The 16,383-nt window shown below is 40.0% G+C and overlaps 2 protein-coding genes across 5 annotated transcripts in view; both read left to right on the top strand.

The window, feature by feature from the left end:
- Nucleotides 1-16,383, top strand: part of LOC114140903 (uncharacterized) — a 1,158,965-nt gene that overhangs the window by 241,212 nt on the left and 901,370 nt on the right.
- The window catches only part of LOC114140908 (FERM, ARHGEF and pleckstrin domain-containing protein 1-like), a 44,224-nt gene that overhangs the window by 23,069 nt on the left and 4,772 nt on the right, over nt 1-16,383 (top strand). For 2 of the 4 annotated variants that reach the window (XM_028011218.1, XM_028011221.1), the window contains exons 3-18: nt 599-703; nt 2,215-2,257; nt 2,343-2,421; nt 3,205-3,302; nt 4,110-4,224; nt 4,608-4,755; nt 5,655-5,750; nt 6,055-6,221; nt 6,299-6,367; nt 6,497-6,572; nt 7,110-7,263; nt 13,369-13,577; nt 13,957-14,046; nt 15,174-15,307; nt 15,537-15,618; nt 15,691-15,752. In XM_028011218.1, the coding sequence (XP_027867019.1) occupies nt 599-703; nt 2,215-2,257; nt 2,343-2,421; nt 3,205-3,302; nt 4,110-4,224; nt 4,608-4,755; nt 5,655-5,750; nt 6,055-6,221; nt 6,299-6,367; nt 6,497-6,572; nt 7,110-7,263; nt 13,369-13,577; nt 13,957-14,046; nt 15,174-15,307; nt 15,537-15,618; nt 15,691-15,752 (1,727 nt within the window). The remainder of the gene's footprint in view (nt 1-598; nt 704-2,214; nt 2,258-2,342; nt 2,422-3,204; nt 3,303-4,109; nt 4,225-4,607; nt 4,756-5,654; nt 5,751-6,054; nt 6,222-6,298; nt 6,368-6,496; nt 6,573-7,109; nt 7,264-13,368; nt 13,578-13,956; nt 14,047-15,173; nt 15,308-15,536; nt 15,619-15,690; nt 15,753-16,383) is intronic. The other 2 variants (XM_028011220.1, XM_028011219.1) reach the window with 2 other exon arrangements.

Here is a 16,383-nt window from a genome sequence, read left to right as displayed (position 1 = left end):
TGCTTGGTGAATAGCTGGATGAAGGGTGTGTGGGTGTTTCCCTGCAGACAGACTGAACACACACTCACGTCGACATGCTGAGGCCAGATGGTGACAGACTAGTCTCACGGCACACCCAGAGCTGCTCTGATGCACCGTGGTTGTTGTGGTCAGACTTGTCACAATTAACAATTACATAATTAGAGTTGTTTGGAATAATCCAGTCCATATATACTTACTGAACTTCAGCGTTGTTGTTTTTTGACATTTATCATCTACTTCTGGTGAAATAAAGACATTTAATCCAGCTTAACTGGCATTAAATCTGGTTTTTGATCAATAATATTTCTATTAGCTAATCGTAAGAATAACAAAGTGCACCAATCCCTCCTGAAGCAAAACATGATGCTGCCACCTAATTCTGTTGCAATAAACAATCAATTAATTGCATGATTAATTTTAAAAAACTTGTTTTTTGTCAGGATGCGCTCTTGACTGTTGGATTAGGAATGACCCGTCCATCCATCCATCCCAACTCTGATTCAGTTTCTGTCGCCATCTTTTCTCTTTTTCTGGTTTAATCCAACATGGCTTCCCCTCTCCTGTTCTTCTCTTGCAGCAACGCGCGCCTGGCAAGGTGCTTTTTGACCTGGCCTGTGTCCACCTCAACCTGACTGAAGGCGACTATTTTGGGCTGGAGTACACGGATCACCGGAAAATGACGGTAGAATGAGTTTTGTTGGAAGGATTCAGTTGTAATCTTTATAAATTTGCATTGATGTGGATTTAAACCCCAGCTTTCTGCTGCAGTCTGGTTCCTGAAGTTTCTAGCAGCAGCTGTTTGTAATGATCTGCAGAATGGATGTGTCTGTAGTTTGCAGTTGAAACTCCATTAGAGCACAAACATGTAGTGAAAAGAAGAAGCTTTCTGGCTCCTATGAAAGCTGAACTGTTCTTTAAGGATCGAATAACATGAAGTCAAATAAATAATACAAATCTAAACCTCCACCTCCACTCTACAATGTTTTTACTACATTTTAAAGCTATTAGTATCATTTTTAGCTCTCAGATTCTATTTGAATATAATAAACTTCTTTAATGACCTCCATTTTCAGGAGTAATGATGTGTTCAGCTCCAGCGTTTGTGCTTTTGCATTTAACTCTTTCAGCCTGAATGGTGCTAACTTCTCTATGCATTTTCAGATTGATGCAAATTATCACAATTTAATTTCTCTAATATGAAGCAAAGTTTAAATCAGATCATGTCTGACTCTGAATTTACCTTTTGGCCTCATAAGTTGTGATTTAATATGTTAGACTTTGTGGCACCGACTCGATTTGTAGAACAGATTGATGAATTTTAACTCAATGGTTTCAGTTTATAATGCAGCTTAGTTTTTTAAAGGGCCAGCGTTTAGAAATGAGTGACATCTAGTGGTTAAGTTGGGGAATAGAGTTCTTTGTCCTTTCTTGTGTCCTCCCTCATTTTGTTCATTTTTCCTTCTTTCTTTTTTCTTTTTGTCTTCATTCTGTTCTTCCATTTTTGTTTTCTTTTATTTGTTCTCCCTCTCTCAATTCCTTTTCTCCTTCCTTGTGTTCATCCAGCTTTCTTTTCTGCTTTCTTCCTTCATCCTTCATTCCATTTGTTCTCCTTTCATTTCTTTCTTTCTTCCTTCCTTTGATTTGTTCTCCCTTCCTTCCCTGCTTCTTTTTCTACCTTCCTTCTTTTTTATCTCCCTTCTTTTCTTCCTTCCTTAACTCCGTCCTTTCTTAGTTCATTACTTTGATTCTTTCTTTCTTTTCCTTCTTTGTTTCGTTTTTCTTTCTTTCTCACTTCTTTCCTTCTCTCCTTCCTGCCATAAGTCCATTTGTTCTCCCATCCTTATTTTCTTCTTTCTTTTTTTCTTTCCTTATGGTCAAGTTGGACATCATCATGTCTAACAACAATATAAGTCTTCAGATTTTGAAAAATATGAATTTTCCAAACTCAAGTTGTTCATTAGATCAGATATTTCTCAACAATCCAATATGGCGGCCGCAGATCTGAACCTCAATGAAAACAGACCCAGTAAACTGTTGATTTTTCCACAGTAGAACCAGTTAGTGAAGGAGCTGCTGCAGTAATGAGTGAACACAATGTTCAGCGATGTTGTGTTGTGATGCTAACAGTTGTTAGCCTGCTCACGGTTAGCGTAGCAGCGCTACGTGCTGTAATGGAGTGTTTTCTGCTCTCAGGTGTGGCTGGACCTCCTGAAGCCGACGCTGAAGCAGATCAGACGTAAGAATCTCTGTCGTTTTTCTCTCTGTCGATCTTTCTTCCCACGTCTCCACTTCCTCTCTAGCCCATAATTTCTCTCCTCCAGGACCTAAAAACACCATCCTTCGCTTTGTGGTGAAGTTCTTCCCTCCTGACCACACGCAGCTCATGGAGGAGCTGACTCGGTAGGTTTTTCACAGAAACCACACCTATACTCCTCTAACCATGTTTTCAGCCTTCCGTGTAGCTTTTTCTGGATGTTTCTAATGATACCTTGTCAAATATTCTGATATTTTTAGCTGACACTTTAAGGCTAACTGTGGGATCTGGGAACCAGGCTCCTTGTAAAACTTTTATTTTGCTTCATAGCAGCTAAAAAAGAAACTCTTGTTTTACTTTTAGTCTGATGATCCGGTCCAAGCCGGCCCAGATGTTTGTCCAAGCTCTCGACACCAACCTCTGACCTCCAGCATTTTCCCATGATGCAGCAGCTCCCAGAATATTTCTGTCACTTTGGGGATTTCTTTCTTAACCCAGAGAACAAACCAGTTGTTGTAGGTTTTCTGCTCCTGGTTTTTTCTCTTTGCCTGTTTACTCACAGGGAACAGGAAGTGAGCTGGCAGCTGTTTGCTCTTTATGTACTCCCTTGCTTCTTTCATTCCTACTTTTCTTCCTTCCTAAAACTCTGATGTTTTAGTTTGAAATGTGACAAAACGTTTAACATAAACCCAGATCATCGCTGCTGAAATGGTCTAACATATTCAGCGATCATTTTTTGCTTTATCATATTTACTAAACATGAACAAATGTGCAGATTTGGACTGAAATGTGAGTTTTATTAGCAGTTCTTGTTAAATCAACTCTGGTTTAAGGCTGTTTTGTTGCTGTATCATGACTTGTTTCTGATCTAATCTGCCCCTCTGATCATTTCCTCACGTAAGGATGTTTTTTGTCCTGCTGTTCTCCAGGTATCTGTTCGCCCTGCAGATCAAACGCGACCTGGCCTGCGGTCGTCTGATCTGCAACGACACCAGCGCCGCCCTCATGGTTTCCCACATCATTCAGTGTGAGTAAAACGCAGGTTTCACTTCCTTATCCAGCTGCCATTTTAACACAATATAGAAAATAAAGTAATTTTCATTTATATTATGCAGAGACAATCAGCTGCTCTCTGTTAGAAATATCTCAATAATTTGCTAAAGTCTCTTTCTACTCTGAGAATATTCAGGAAGATTTTTAGGATTCCTGCGTTTTTACTGGAAGTTCTTTATGTCAGAAAATGGCTCTGGTCTGATTCTACCAATTTTGATCCAAAAAGGCTTCCGTCTCTGAATGCCTGACTATAAATCAAACACAATTCAAAGGATTTTTCCAGGAGTTTTGTAATCTTTGCAGATTTAGGAGAACAAATCAATCTGGAAAAGAAAATATTATCGACAAGAATGTCTTTACATGTCATTTCCTGTACAACTGATGCATCCAGTCAGCCCTCTGTCAAACCATTCATCCCTCCATATTGTCCATCCATCCACCTTTAATCTCTCCCCAGCCATCCAACCACACATTCATTAGTTCGTCCATCCAACATCAATCCAACCATCTAATTATCTGTTCATTAGTTCCTCTATCCAGCCGTCCAATCATCCATTCATTCATCCAACCAGTCGTCCAGCCATTTGTCTAAACCTCCATTTGTCCAACCTTCTGAATGAAAACAGACAGGATGTACTCCTATATTTGTACAAATTTACTTATTTTAGCAGTTTTCTTCATAATTTTCAAACTATTTGATTTTACTTGGGTTTTTTTCTGGCAGTTTTTTCTCCTTTCTAGTCCAAATAATCTCAGTTTTTCCTTCCCTCCGTCCCACCAGCCGAGATCGGGGACTTTGACGAGACGCAGAGCTGGCAGCACCTGCTGCACAACAAGTACCTTCCTGACCAGGACGCCATCAGGGACAAGATCGTCGACTGCCACCGCCAACATGTGTGAGTCCCTTCAGCTTCCACAGACCTTCACTGCTGGCTAACACGCAATCTTAACATTTGTAAACCAGGCGCACTTCCCCTCCCCCAGCACAGATAAAGACAGAAAAACAAACCACTTGCTTTCCCTCACTCCAATCCCTCAGCTCCTTCTTAGCCGACGCAGGAAGGAAGTGGCTAATTCAGGCGCTCATACAGGAAACAGGAAGCGATTTTCAGATTTTGCGAGGAAACAAAGCTCTTTTTGTGGCAGGTTTCTTTCCGGCCTGCAGCAGGCGCCTCCATCTGATCCTGTTGTTTTAGGACTTGTGCAGCGGGTTTGTGCTTGGATTTAAAGCTGCAGCTTTTGGACTTCATTTCAACTGAGTGAGGTTTTTCTTCCTCAGAGGGCAGACTCCAGCGGAGTCGGACTACCAGCTGCTGGAAATCGCTCGGCGGCTGGAGATGTACGGTGTCCGGCTGTACCCTGCCAAGGACAGAGAGGGATCGAAGCTCAGCCTGACGGTGGCGCACACCGGGGTTTTGGTTTTCCAGGTAGGATCTTCCTCCAACTTCTGGTCCACACACACCAGAAGGCAACGGCTCAGTTTGTAAGGGAAGTTCTACAGAATCCTGCTAGAGATCCAAATGTGGTTCAGGTTCACAGAAGCAGAGACGCACCTGAAAGCTGTTGGACATGAAGGACTGCAGTCTAATAATCTGTCCTTCTTTGTGTCCCTCACTAACTATGTCATTCCCTTCTTCCTTGTCCTTAATTCCACTCTTATATCTTATATCCTCACTTGCATCCTACTTCCTATATTTAATCCTTTTTTGTCTCCTACCTTCCTCCATGTATACTCCCTTGCATCCTTCTCAAACTACTTAATTTCCTCCTTCCTTCCTTGTGCCTTTCTTTCCACTCTTGTATCATTTCTCTGTTCTTATTTGCATCCTACTTCGTATCTTGTGTCTCACCTCTTTATCTTTTGTTCTGACTTTTTTGTGTTGTACTTTTCTTCCTTGTGTTCTGCATTGTATCCTTTTTTGATACTTCTCTCCTTCCTTTCTTGTGTCCTCCCTTATCTTTTTATCTCCTACCCTTCTCCTTTGTGTCCTTCCTGTCTTGTGTCAAATCTTATATTATTCCTTCTTCCCTCCTGCAATCCTTCCTCTTTATCTCCTTCATTTCTTCCTTGCACTCTTCTTTCCACCCTTGTGTCCTTCCTTGCATCTTGTCTTACATTAATAAATCCTGCTCATTGTACAACAGAATCCATAAATTCCTGAGAAAGTTGTGTTTTAAATTTTAAACTAAACAAAAAGACCTTTAAGTGTGCAGGAACTTTAGGAACGTTAATTATATAATTATTAATTATTATAATATATATAATAGTTTGTTCTTTTTGCAGTAAAACTGGCTGCATTCAGTTGGTTTTCTGTTTCTCGTTTAGGGTTACACAAAAATCAACGCTTTCAACTGGTCCAAGATTCGCAAGCTGAGCTTCAAGCGTAAAAGGTTCCTCATCAAACTGAGAGCCGACCCCTCTGTAAGTCTAAGATCAAAGTTTTTATTGTTGAAATCTTGAAAAGATGAAACTTTTCAACTGTTTTCTCCAGTTAAAACCACTAAATAGTTTTATGAAGATAGACGGTCACTTTCCTTCTACACGGGTAAAAATATGTTGAAGTAGTGCTACTCTTGAATACATTTTCTGGGTACTCTGCCCACCTCTTCATTTAAGGAAAATGTTCAGTTTGATTAGTTTTTGCAAAAAGAAACCTGAGAATAAGGGTGCGTTTGTTTTCCACTCCTCTGAGTCCATACTTTGCACAACTCTTGGTGTCGTCCAGCAGAACTCCCACCACGACACGCTGGAGTTCGCCATGGCCAGCAGGGACTGCTGCAAGGTGTTCTGGAAGATCTGCGTCGAATACCACGCCTTCTTCAGACTCTTCGAGGAGCCCAAACCCAAACCCAAGCCCATCCTCTTCACCAGGGGTTCCTCATTCCGGTTCAGGTGAGCCAGGACCCAGAAACTGCTTTTTCTTCTGTCTTTTTTGCTTAAACTTACATTTATATTCACTTTTCTTCCAGCGGGAGAACGCAGAAGCAAATTATCGACCATCTGAAAGACTCTGAGCTGAAGAAAGTCCCGTTTGAGAGGTGAAGAAGTGTCCTGGTTCTGCTCCAGTTTCTCAAACAGACCTTTGTGTGGCTGTAATCAGATTTGCCTGGTGGGTTAGCTGATTAGTGGCGCATGCTTTGACCTGGTGTCGCCTCCCGTTTTCACAGGAAACACAGCAAGGTTCTGTCCAGCAGCAGCATGTCGCCGCACTCGTCTTCCTTCAGATCCCAAGTGCCAAAAGAGGTAAAACACCTTCCTGCGTTACCTACCGCCATAATTAATACATTAATCACATGATGAATTAAAATGAGCTCCACATTAACAAAATCAAAACAAATTGAGATAAATTATGCTATGATTGATACCAAATTTGTTTGGCTTTGTAAGTGTGCGGGGAACAGGTTGACCTTTAATGACCTATAAATGTAAAACAATGGCGGCACAAACAAAAATATTGCATTTGACACCAATTTTGTTTAATTCCAAGAAGGTGGGAGGGCAAATTCACTCAGTCTGAAATCAGACGGAATTCTAGTTGATTTTCCAGACTGGGAAGTCGGAATTTCCCAGCTAAGTCCTAATTGGCAGTATTGCCTGTTTGAGCCTGATGATTAATATACCTGTAAGATCAAGTTTGTCATCAGAGACTTCATAATAGATTTGATTTATCTCGTCTTTGATTTCCAGTGTTGAATTTGCAATATTTTATGCTATTGAGAATTAACTCAAAACAACAATATTATTGTTTATGTCACTTGTTTTTCTTGGTATATTTTGCAGAGTGCCACATCTATTCTGTTAGCAGACCGGCCCGACTCGGCCAAAGCCAACGGCACCGAGGAACCTCCAACCAACGGCTTCCCCGACAGCGCCCTCAACTTGGACCCGAGCCGACAGAACCACAACGGAGCGGGCCAGCACCTCCTGAACCCAGGTCCAACCTGCAGGGCAAACAAAGGCAGCAGCTCCTCTATTCCTTACATAGACTGCAGCGACATAGACAGCGAATGCGACGTGGGGAAGAGCGGCAGGGCCCCCAGGGGCCACAGCAGCGCAAACGACAGCAATGAGGATGAGGGCAGAGATGGGGGTTTGTTCGGGGTGGTGAACGGGTTCTACCACACCAACCACCAGGGGCTGATGCAGCAGGGGGTGATGGGAAACAGAAATGCAGAGGAGGTTCTGTCCAATGGCGGCTCCTTCCACAGCCGCCTGCCACTCCACAGCACGCTGCTGGACGAGATCTTCCAGGGCCGAGACAAGCGCGGCGCCGGCGGCGCTCGCCCGCTGGGGACCGGGACTCGCAGCCAGTGCTCCAGCCCGGTCATCAGCAGTTTCCACCCGCGTACCAATTCGCTCAGCGCCGAAATGACAAACGGGCACGGTCAGTCGCGCGTCGGGTCGCGGTGGGACGACGGCGGCCATTATTTTAGCAAACGGCCCGGCGCCGTCCCCGTTGAGGCTCCCGACATCCCGTCGTCGTCCCACTACGGCAGCTACTCCCCGATCCTCTCAAGCCGCACGCCGCCACATCCGTCCAAACCATATAACCTCAACATCATGCGGAATCGTTCCGACACCGACCCGTTCATCCTCAGCCAGATTACTTCCACCCCGATACGCCGAGTGGAAACCCCATGCTCCGCCCCGACGGCGCGGAAAGCCGCGATAGCTAACGGTAATCTTGCGGTTCCGGGTCAAGCGCGGTCGAACGCGGCGGCCCATCGGCTGTTTGGCCAAAAACCAAACAACAACAACACGCTGAGTCAGCCAGTCCAAATGATCGATGGGTCCACCAGCAGCGGCACCGACACCAGCGACACAGAATCCGACACCGGCAGCAGCGCGTACAGCCAGCCGCTGCTGTACGGTAACCCCGCGGCGGTTAGCGCCACCGACGGGAAGCTAAAGTTTGGGAGTCTGCGGGCCGACGAGGAGCGGGAGCAGCGGTACCGGTTCGGTGAGGAAGACGTGGCTGGTCAGGTTTTTAGCTGCTGAGCAGGAAAATACAACCAGACTTTGATTTAATCTACAGTTTAACTTATTTACCTTTTAAATATCTGGATGAGAATCTGGGACGCCTCATTAAATATTGTGTTCTCTGGAAAATAAAGAGATTTAAATAGTCATGCTTTACTCACTAAAGATATAAACTAAAATGTAAAAGTAATATTCTACATTTTGTGAGCTTATTGTGTTTAAAAAAACTATTTATTACTTTTTTTTAGGTAATGGTAATACTTCTCTTGAAAAACATTCCTATTTGACAAGTTTCTTCAAATGTGATTTTTTTTATCACTAAATTTTCAGAAAAAGATTTAATTTAATCATATTTTCAAATTTTCTTATTTATGAAAATGGTTAGACTAACATTTCAGGGGTTTCTTTTTTAATTAACTGAAATCTATCATGAATCAGACGAGAAATTTTTCTCCATAAGTGATAATACTAGTATGTCTGTGTGAGATATTTTTTATCCATTTTATTTACTTATTCCTCACTAGAAATTATAAATTTGTAATTTGACTTTTTCAGGAGTTAAATTAAATTTGACTAAGTATTTTTAGAAAACACACGTTTCCATGGGGTGTCCTCATTTTTTCACACAACTCTGAAAGTAGAGGAAAAACATTTTAGTAAACTTTTTACAACTCTTTATAAAAAACGTTTGCATAACAGATTTTGATCAAGTTTAACCGTATTTTTGTAATCGTACAATGGACGATTTTTAACAGAAATCTGTCGTTTTCTACTTTCATATAGATTTTTTTTCTACGCCCATCTGTTTTATTTTTTTCATCTGAACCAGCTTTTGATGCTGGTTTATCTTGTTGTGACGACAGTCTTGTAAATAGTAAAAATGTTTGCATAAATAACCTTTTTTAAGGGGAAATCCTTCCTGTACAATGTGCCATAACTTAAAAACTTTGTATTTACAAGTAAATCTTGAAGCTCACATTTGGAGCTTCTAGTTAAGATTATTTCTGCAAGACTTCCAGCTGTTTCTTTTAGCATTGATTATATTTATATTAGTGTCTTCTGTGTAGCAGGATTGTTAGGTTTGTTGATATTTAGCTGATAAATTAGAGCGATTTCTTGACTTATTGAGGAGAAACTGATTGATTTAGAGGTGTTGATTTGACATGAATCTCTTTCTGTGTCCATGTTTGTGGCGTGAAATAAAACCTTAGAGTTTGACTTTGTATTGTGCAATAGCAGTTTTCCTTAGAGGTTTTTATTGGGGCATTAGAGGGAAAGTTGTGAGCAGCTCAGTTTATTTAAAGAAATGGTTGATCTTAATTATAGCCCTGTTTAATTGTATATGTTTTCCCAGAGGATGGGTTGTATTTTAGTGTTTAAAGTGGCAGAAGAAGTCCTTTTGAGCACTTTTTGTTAATTATTTCAGATTACTTTAACTCTAATGTGGATGTTTGCTCAGGAGATCTGTTAAAGGTGTTTTTCCACCTGTTACGCAGCATTTATTAGATTTTATTAGAGAAAAGTCAATAAAAAAACGAAAAAGCTGCAATAATGAGTTTGCTTAAGTGTGCACATCCATAAACTAATACAGTTTGACATCCTAAAAGTTGCATAAAACAATTAGTGTAAGGATTTGCACACTTATATTTTACTCTAACAGATTTTTTTTCCTGTTAATTTGTGCTGGATGCATGTTGCATTAAAGGAGGGAAGTAGTTTTCATGTTTTTTAACTTTATAGTAGCACTGGTGTGAAGACTTTAGAGAACTTATTTTATATGTATCCTCGACTGAGATTGATTAGCTTTGAATTGAAAACAGTCCGATTTAGTGATATATTTTTCTGTTTTTCCTTCACATCTCTTTGTTTTCCTCACTGTAACTCAAACGCACCACCCATAGCTGCCTGCTTGTGCTCGGCTCGGCCCCTGGCATGAACTCCACACTCGGCAATTAAATCTGAATGTTCCCTTTCACTCAGTTCTGCTGCTCTTTCCTCACCTCTTAAACTGCAGTTTATAGGAGGCTCCTCATCTCCATCTGTCATTTGTTGCCCGTTCGGCTGCCTGTTCTCCACTTTTATTTTTGCTCTCACTGGAACAAGCAAATTCAGCACAAGCCAGTATTTCACACCAATTTGAGGTTATTTTTGCTTCATATTGTTCACGAATGTACTGCTTCAAATCTGATTGGGTTAAATGTGGAAGATGTTTGACTTTTTTTCCTGCTTTCTTCTGAAAAAAACAACTTTCTGCTTTGAAATGCACTGTTTTTTTTTCTTTCTGTTTCTATGAATGCATGTTAACCAGGCTGGAAAAGTGTCACTTTACTGCTTTTTGCTCACTTTGTGTGTGTGTGTGCGTTGAGGGATTCACAATGGTTCAAAATGTTTGAGATGCAGGTGATGCAGTCAAACATAAAACCAAGCACATGCTCTTTATGTTTTGTTTCTTAATTTTCGGAGTTGTGCCTTTCAATTGCTCTCCCCTCCTGAGTAAATCACCTGCACCGTGTTTATTTCAAACATTTAGGAATCCGTTGTGTTTTGGATTTGTGCGACTTAGCTCCAGTTTTTTTGTAAACAGAGTGGGAGGGTGAAGACAGACAGACCAGTGAAGTTCATAATAATGCAATTATGCAAGTGTACAGAAGATATATTTGAGAAACGAGGCGTTTATGTTGTCAGATGCAGAAGTCTGCGTGTTGTCAGAGCTTGAAAACATGTATAAACACAGGAACACTGGAGCCGAGTCCCACACTGTGCCGTCCTTACACTCTGCCTGTTTCATATTTGCATTTGCTACCACTCAATTCCACTGATGCTTCTTCTTTGTCATTTTAATGAAACTGAATGTACAGTGTACAGTAACTGTCATGGCACATTAGGGTTATTTTAGGTTGAAAGAAATCTTGGAGCTACGGGATGTGTTTTTCTGCTAGCTTTTTTCTTAATAAATTAGCTTTTGCCTCATCTAAATTTAATAAATCTAGAAAAGTATCGATTGCTTTTTAATACTAACCACTTCCACTGGCTCTCTGGATTTTTTTAACTACCTAAAAGGCCTTTTAAATGTCCTTACATTGTAACAAGCTTCTATGATTTTGTATTCATGCTGTAATTTGTATGTTAATGGACTTAATCTGAACCAAATTTGTTAGTTTTACCACTTTATATACTAAACGTATTCTTTATTCTTGTTATTATTACATAGTTGTCCAGATATTTGGTGAAAAAAGGGAATAGATTGATCTATTCAGCATTAGATATGGGATACCAGCTAATGCTAACAGCTAGTTAGCTTAGCTTAACTCATTTAGCTTAGCTTAAGAGAGGTCATAAATATCACAGTATGAGTTTACAAAGAATTAAAGTTAAATAAACAAACAGTACAATGTTTTTTTTAATGGAAGTGGGAGTATTTTGGTTATTTTGCAACTTGTTTTAATTTTTTAACTTCACCTTAGACTAAAAATGGAGTTTTAGAATTAAATCTGCATGTTTTTCTGCTGTTAGCTGCCGACTTTTGAAAAGACTTCAGTTAGCCTCGCCGTGTTGCTGCTAATTAAAACATTAGCGACTGCTCCTGTTTGCATGTTAATTTTCTACTTTTAAAGCTGACTAAATCACCAAAAATTTAAAAAAAATTGCCTAAATCTGAATAATAATAATAATTTTCTGATAAATATGTACAGTTTCACTCGTGTTCTATCACTTTTGCAACGCTGTTCCTTCACATCTATCGCCAAACTCTTGCTGGATGTTTTATTTGTTGCTTCTATGACTTTTCCTCCTTTCTTTCTTTCATTCGTCTCACTTTTTAATCTGTTTGTGGTGCACTAGTGTTAATAAAAAAAACATTGTTTAACATAAAAAGGGACTCCAGAGTTCTGTTTGAACTGTGACCCCTCCCCCTGTGTTGCATTGTGGTAGATGTAGTCTTCCTGTTAGCATGTGTGTGTTTTGGAGTTTTTTTCTCATAGCACCGCTGCATAGATCTGCTCTCACTGGTTGCGATGGTTTTACCCATGATGCAGTTTGATGTATAGCAGTGGAAACTTTGCAGAACTGGGCAAGTATACAGTCGAATTTAGAATCATGTAGTTTAGTAGTAGTAGCAATAGTATTAGTACTAGTATTTGTAGCTGGTTTCTGCAGTTTAATGGGAGATGTTTGTGTAATGCTAGTATTTAATTGCGACATGCATATTTCAGATTCCCCACTAAGAATCAATTTGCGGTTTCAGAACCTCGTTATGCCCTGACCTACTTCCATTTCCTACACATTGCATGACTGAACATCAGTACGTTTCTCTTGGAAGTTGAGATTAATGCTAAAAATGGTTAATTTTCTCTCGTGTTTTGCTTTTGTTTTAGTAGATGTAATATATTCGGGGTTCCTACGCAGTCTGGAACTGGATTTTAGTATTTCCCAGTTTGGATAATTGTGGAAAAAGAAAATAAGTTTGCAGAAAAATATTTGGATTTCCAGACTTTATTGATTTCTTTACTTTTTATTCTCCCTTGTTTCCTTCCTTCCTATCTTTGGTTTCTACCACTCATCTTTTCCCTTCTTTTATTCCATTATTTCTTCTTCTTGTCTCCTTTTCATTATTTTTTTGAATCCTTAGTTCCTTTCCTAAATTGTCTTTTTGTCCTCGTCTCCTTTCTCAGTTTCTTCTTTCGCTCCCTCCAACCTAAGTTTCCTACATCCTTAACTTTTTAATTTTTTCTTTTTTCCTCCCTTTCAAATATTTGTAATAACTTAATAGCAAATGTTAAAATTTTACATTTTTAAATTAATATAAAAGACAGAAAACTGTAAAATTGAGTTTAAAATGTGTAGGAACCCACATTAAAGAAATGCTTTCAATTAGAAAATCGTTTTAAAAATTAATGCTTTAATCTAGTATCTAGAAAACCAAAAGTTTCACAACCCAGTTCATCAAATTCAAAATAAAACTGAACTTGAATTTAATTTTCACACAATCTGATTAACCGTTTGCCTTGTTGTCCTTTCTTTCTCCTCCTCCCCATTTGTGTTTTCCATTCCCAACATTCAGACGGCTCCGATTCCAAGGAATCTCCGCAGGAAAGTCCCCAGCTGGTTCCGAACGGCGGCGGCCCCGGGGAGGATCAGGAGAGGGGCGTCGCCGGCATGGCGGATGTGTGTCAGATTCCAGGGGGTCATCCGCTGTCGCCGCTCACCAGCCCGCTGCTCATCGAGGCCGGATACGTCCGCCATGATGACGAAGAGGAGGCGAGGAGGAAGGTGTGCTTAGAAGTGGAAAAACAAAGAATTTGATTGGATGAAACAAACAAAAAAGAAAATTAGCAAAATATCTGCAAATATACTACGTTGTTTTATAATTTGGCTACAATAAGACAACAAAAAGCAGAGAATAAGGTTGTTTTCCTCACAGCATGATACTGCCACCACCATGCTGAATGTTTTCATTTTAAATTTAAAGGTTTTCATAGTCATGGGAAGAAGACACAAATAATTTCAGTTTTTTATTTGAAGAACATTTTTAAAAAGATTCAATTTTCTTCCTACTGTAAAGATCTATGTAGATTTGGTGATGATCTGTGTGCCTGTATATCTGTGTAGATGTAGATGTGCTAGATGTGCTGTGTGTGCTTGTGTCCAGAAGTTTCCCACAGACAAAGCGTACTTCATGGCCAAAGAGCTGCTGACCACAGAGCGGACGTTCCTCAAGGACCTGCAGGTGATCACTGAGGTGAGAACTGCTTCCTGCTTTCAGCCAACATGTCGTCGCTTTATGGATGAATTCCTCAGAAACAGTTCGGCCAAATATTTCTGACACTCTGATAAATCTGGAATCTGATTGGAGGATTTTCCACATCTGTTAAAGTGGAAAAGAAAGAGGAGTGGAATGTTGTTAGATATAACTAAATGTTCTCTCTCCATCATTTCTTTCATTCTTTCCTTCCTTCTAACATTTTTCTCTCCTTGTCATCATGTTCTCTTCCTCCTGTCCTTCCTTCCATCTGACATATTGTCTTTCTTCTTTGTATTTCTTCTTGTGTTCTTTCTTTTTCCTGCATTTCTTTTTTCTATTTCTTTTGCTGCCTCTTTTTTCTGTTTTCTGTTTTACTTTCTTTTTTTGTTTGCTTTCTTTGTTTCTTTTGTTCTTTTTTTAAATTTTATTTCTTTCCATTTTTTCCTTTTTTCTTTTCTTCTTTTTTCTGACCTTTAACCTTTAACCCGTCTTTGCAGCAGCAGTTTGGTTTCTCTGCAGGTTTTAAACTTTATTTTCAGATTGTTCTCTCTCTCTTTTCCTTCTTTCTGTTTCTCCTTATAAAATGAAACGTCTGCATCATTAATCTCCCAGTTAGAGGGCAGCGCAGCGTGGGTTGGATGGTTTAACTCTTCTGTGTTTTAAATAAAATAACTTCAGGTTCAGACACCTGCTCTGAAGTCCATCGTGACCTCTGACCTTTCCTGTGGAGAAAATCTCTCTCTGCTGACATTTTTTCTTCTATTTTTTCAGTTTTCTGTTGGAAGTGGAAGGAAGGCGGACTGGACGACCTCTTGACCTCTCTCTGTCGTCCTGCTCCCTCCCTTTCCTCCTTCCTTCTTTCTTTCTTTCTTTCTTTCTATCTTTCTTTCTTAGCTTTGCTGTTTTTGTTCCTTAGCTCTTTCCTCATCTCCTTCCTCCTTGTGTTTCTTGTGTCCTCCTTCCTTTGTTAGTGTTTTTAAATACAAATACTGAGAATTCTGGGAGTCTGGAAAAGTCTGGAATATTTTCAGTTAATGTGTCAAAAGTCTCCTCTTCATATTTTACCATTCCATGCTAATTTAGCCAGTTTCCTCTCTCTGCTGTGTGCCTTCTTCTGTTCCCAGTTCTTCCAGAAAGCTGCAGGGAAAGATGAAGCCTTTCCAGACGCTGTTAAGAACCTGATCTCTTCCCACTACGATCCAGTTTACAGGTTTCACCAGGGATTCCTCAAAGAGACGGAGCAGCGGCTGGCTCAGTGGTGAGCTCTCTTCTTCTACTGTTCTCCTCCTGCAGAGGGATATAAACTTTATTTTGGTTTAGAGCCTTTAGGAAGTCCTCATTTCCTTAAATTCCTGCTTTCTTGTGTCTGGACGTCTGTAAGGTGAAGTTTTCCCACCTCTGTGTGTGAAATTTATCTCATCCTGCCCTCTAGCGGAGATTACATGCAACTGCACATGAATCAATAATAAATGCTCTTCCTCCTGCAGGGAGGGTCGGTCCAATGCTCACATCAAAGGAGATTATCAACGAATTGGAGACGTTTTACTGAAGAACGTTCAGGGATTGAGGGTGAGAGTTCGTCTGGATTTCCTCCCAGATTGTTTTGATTGCAGATCTAATCACTTCCTTTTGTTCCTGCAGCAGCTGACGGTTCATCTGCAGAAGCATTCGGAGTGCCTGGTGGAGCTGGAGCGAGCTTGTAGGTACGGCAGCGGAATCAAATTAAGGCCTTAAATTAACTTACCAAAAATAAATAATCTCAGGACTAATCTCATGAGATTTAATCTCATATATTCTACATCTTATTTTTTTTGTGAGACTTTTCTGTCAGCCAAAGGTTTGAGTGGCCTGCACACATCTTCATTCGTTGAGGCAAACTAGCTGCTAGCTAGCTAGCCAGCTTTTTTTACATCATTATTTTTAATATTTATTGGATTTTGTTTAACAATAGAACAAAACAAAATATACAAACATAACTGCAATGATCATTTCCAGATGATGTATCTTAAATATTCCTCCCTAACTAACTTAAAAGTATAAGAAATTCTCAGTTGGAAGAGTTTTTGTGAAACATTTATGAATGTAAAATTTGGCAGGCAGTATGTTAATATTTATCAAATTTTCAGCTTCTGATTGAATTTCCATATTTGATCCCTTGAACAGGATTTGATTTTTCAGTTGCTGTTTGCAGGCATTGAATGTAACATTGATTTTAGACTCACTTTTCCTGTGTGACTTGTAAAATAAACATGTCTCCACCGCTGAGGAGCGGCCATATTGAAACACAAATCCACTTTACAAATCCTAACTAGGGTAGTTGGAGTTCCTAGTGGA

The sequence above is a fragment of the Xiphophorus couchianus genome, chromosome 24 (assembly GCF_001444195.1).
Source record: "Xiphophorus couchianus chromosome 24, X_couchianus-1.0, whole genome shotgun sequence".
Classification (NCBI taxonomy): Eukaryota; Metazoa; Chordata; class Actinopteri; order Cyprinodontiformes; family Poeciliidae; genus Xiphophorus; species Xiphophorus couchianus.
Note: the sequence above shows the minus strand (reverse complement) of the source record. Positions and strands in the feature narration are given on the sequence as shown.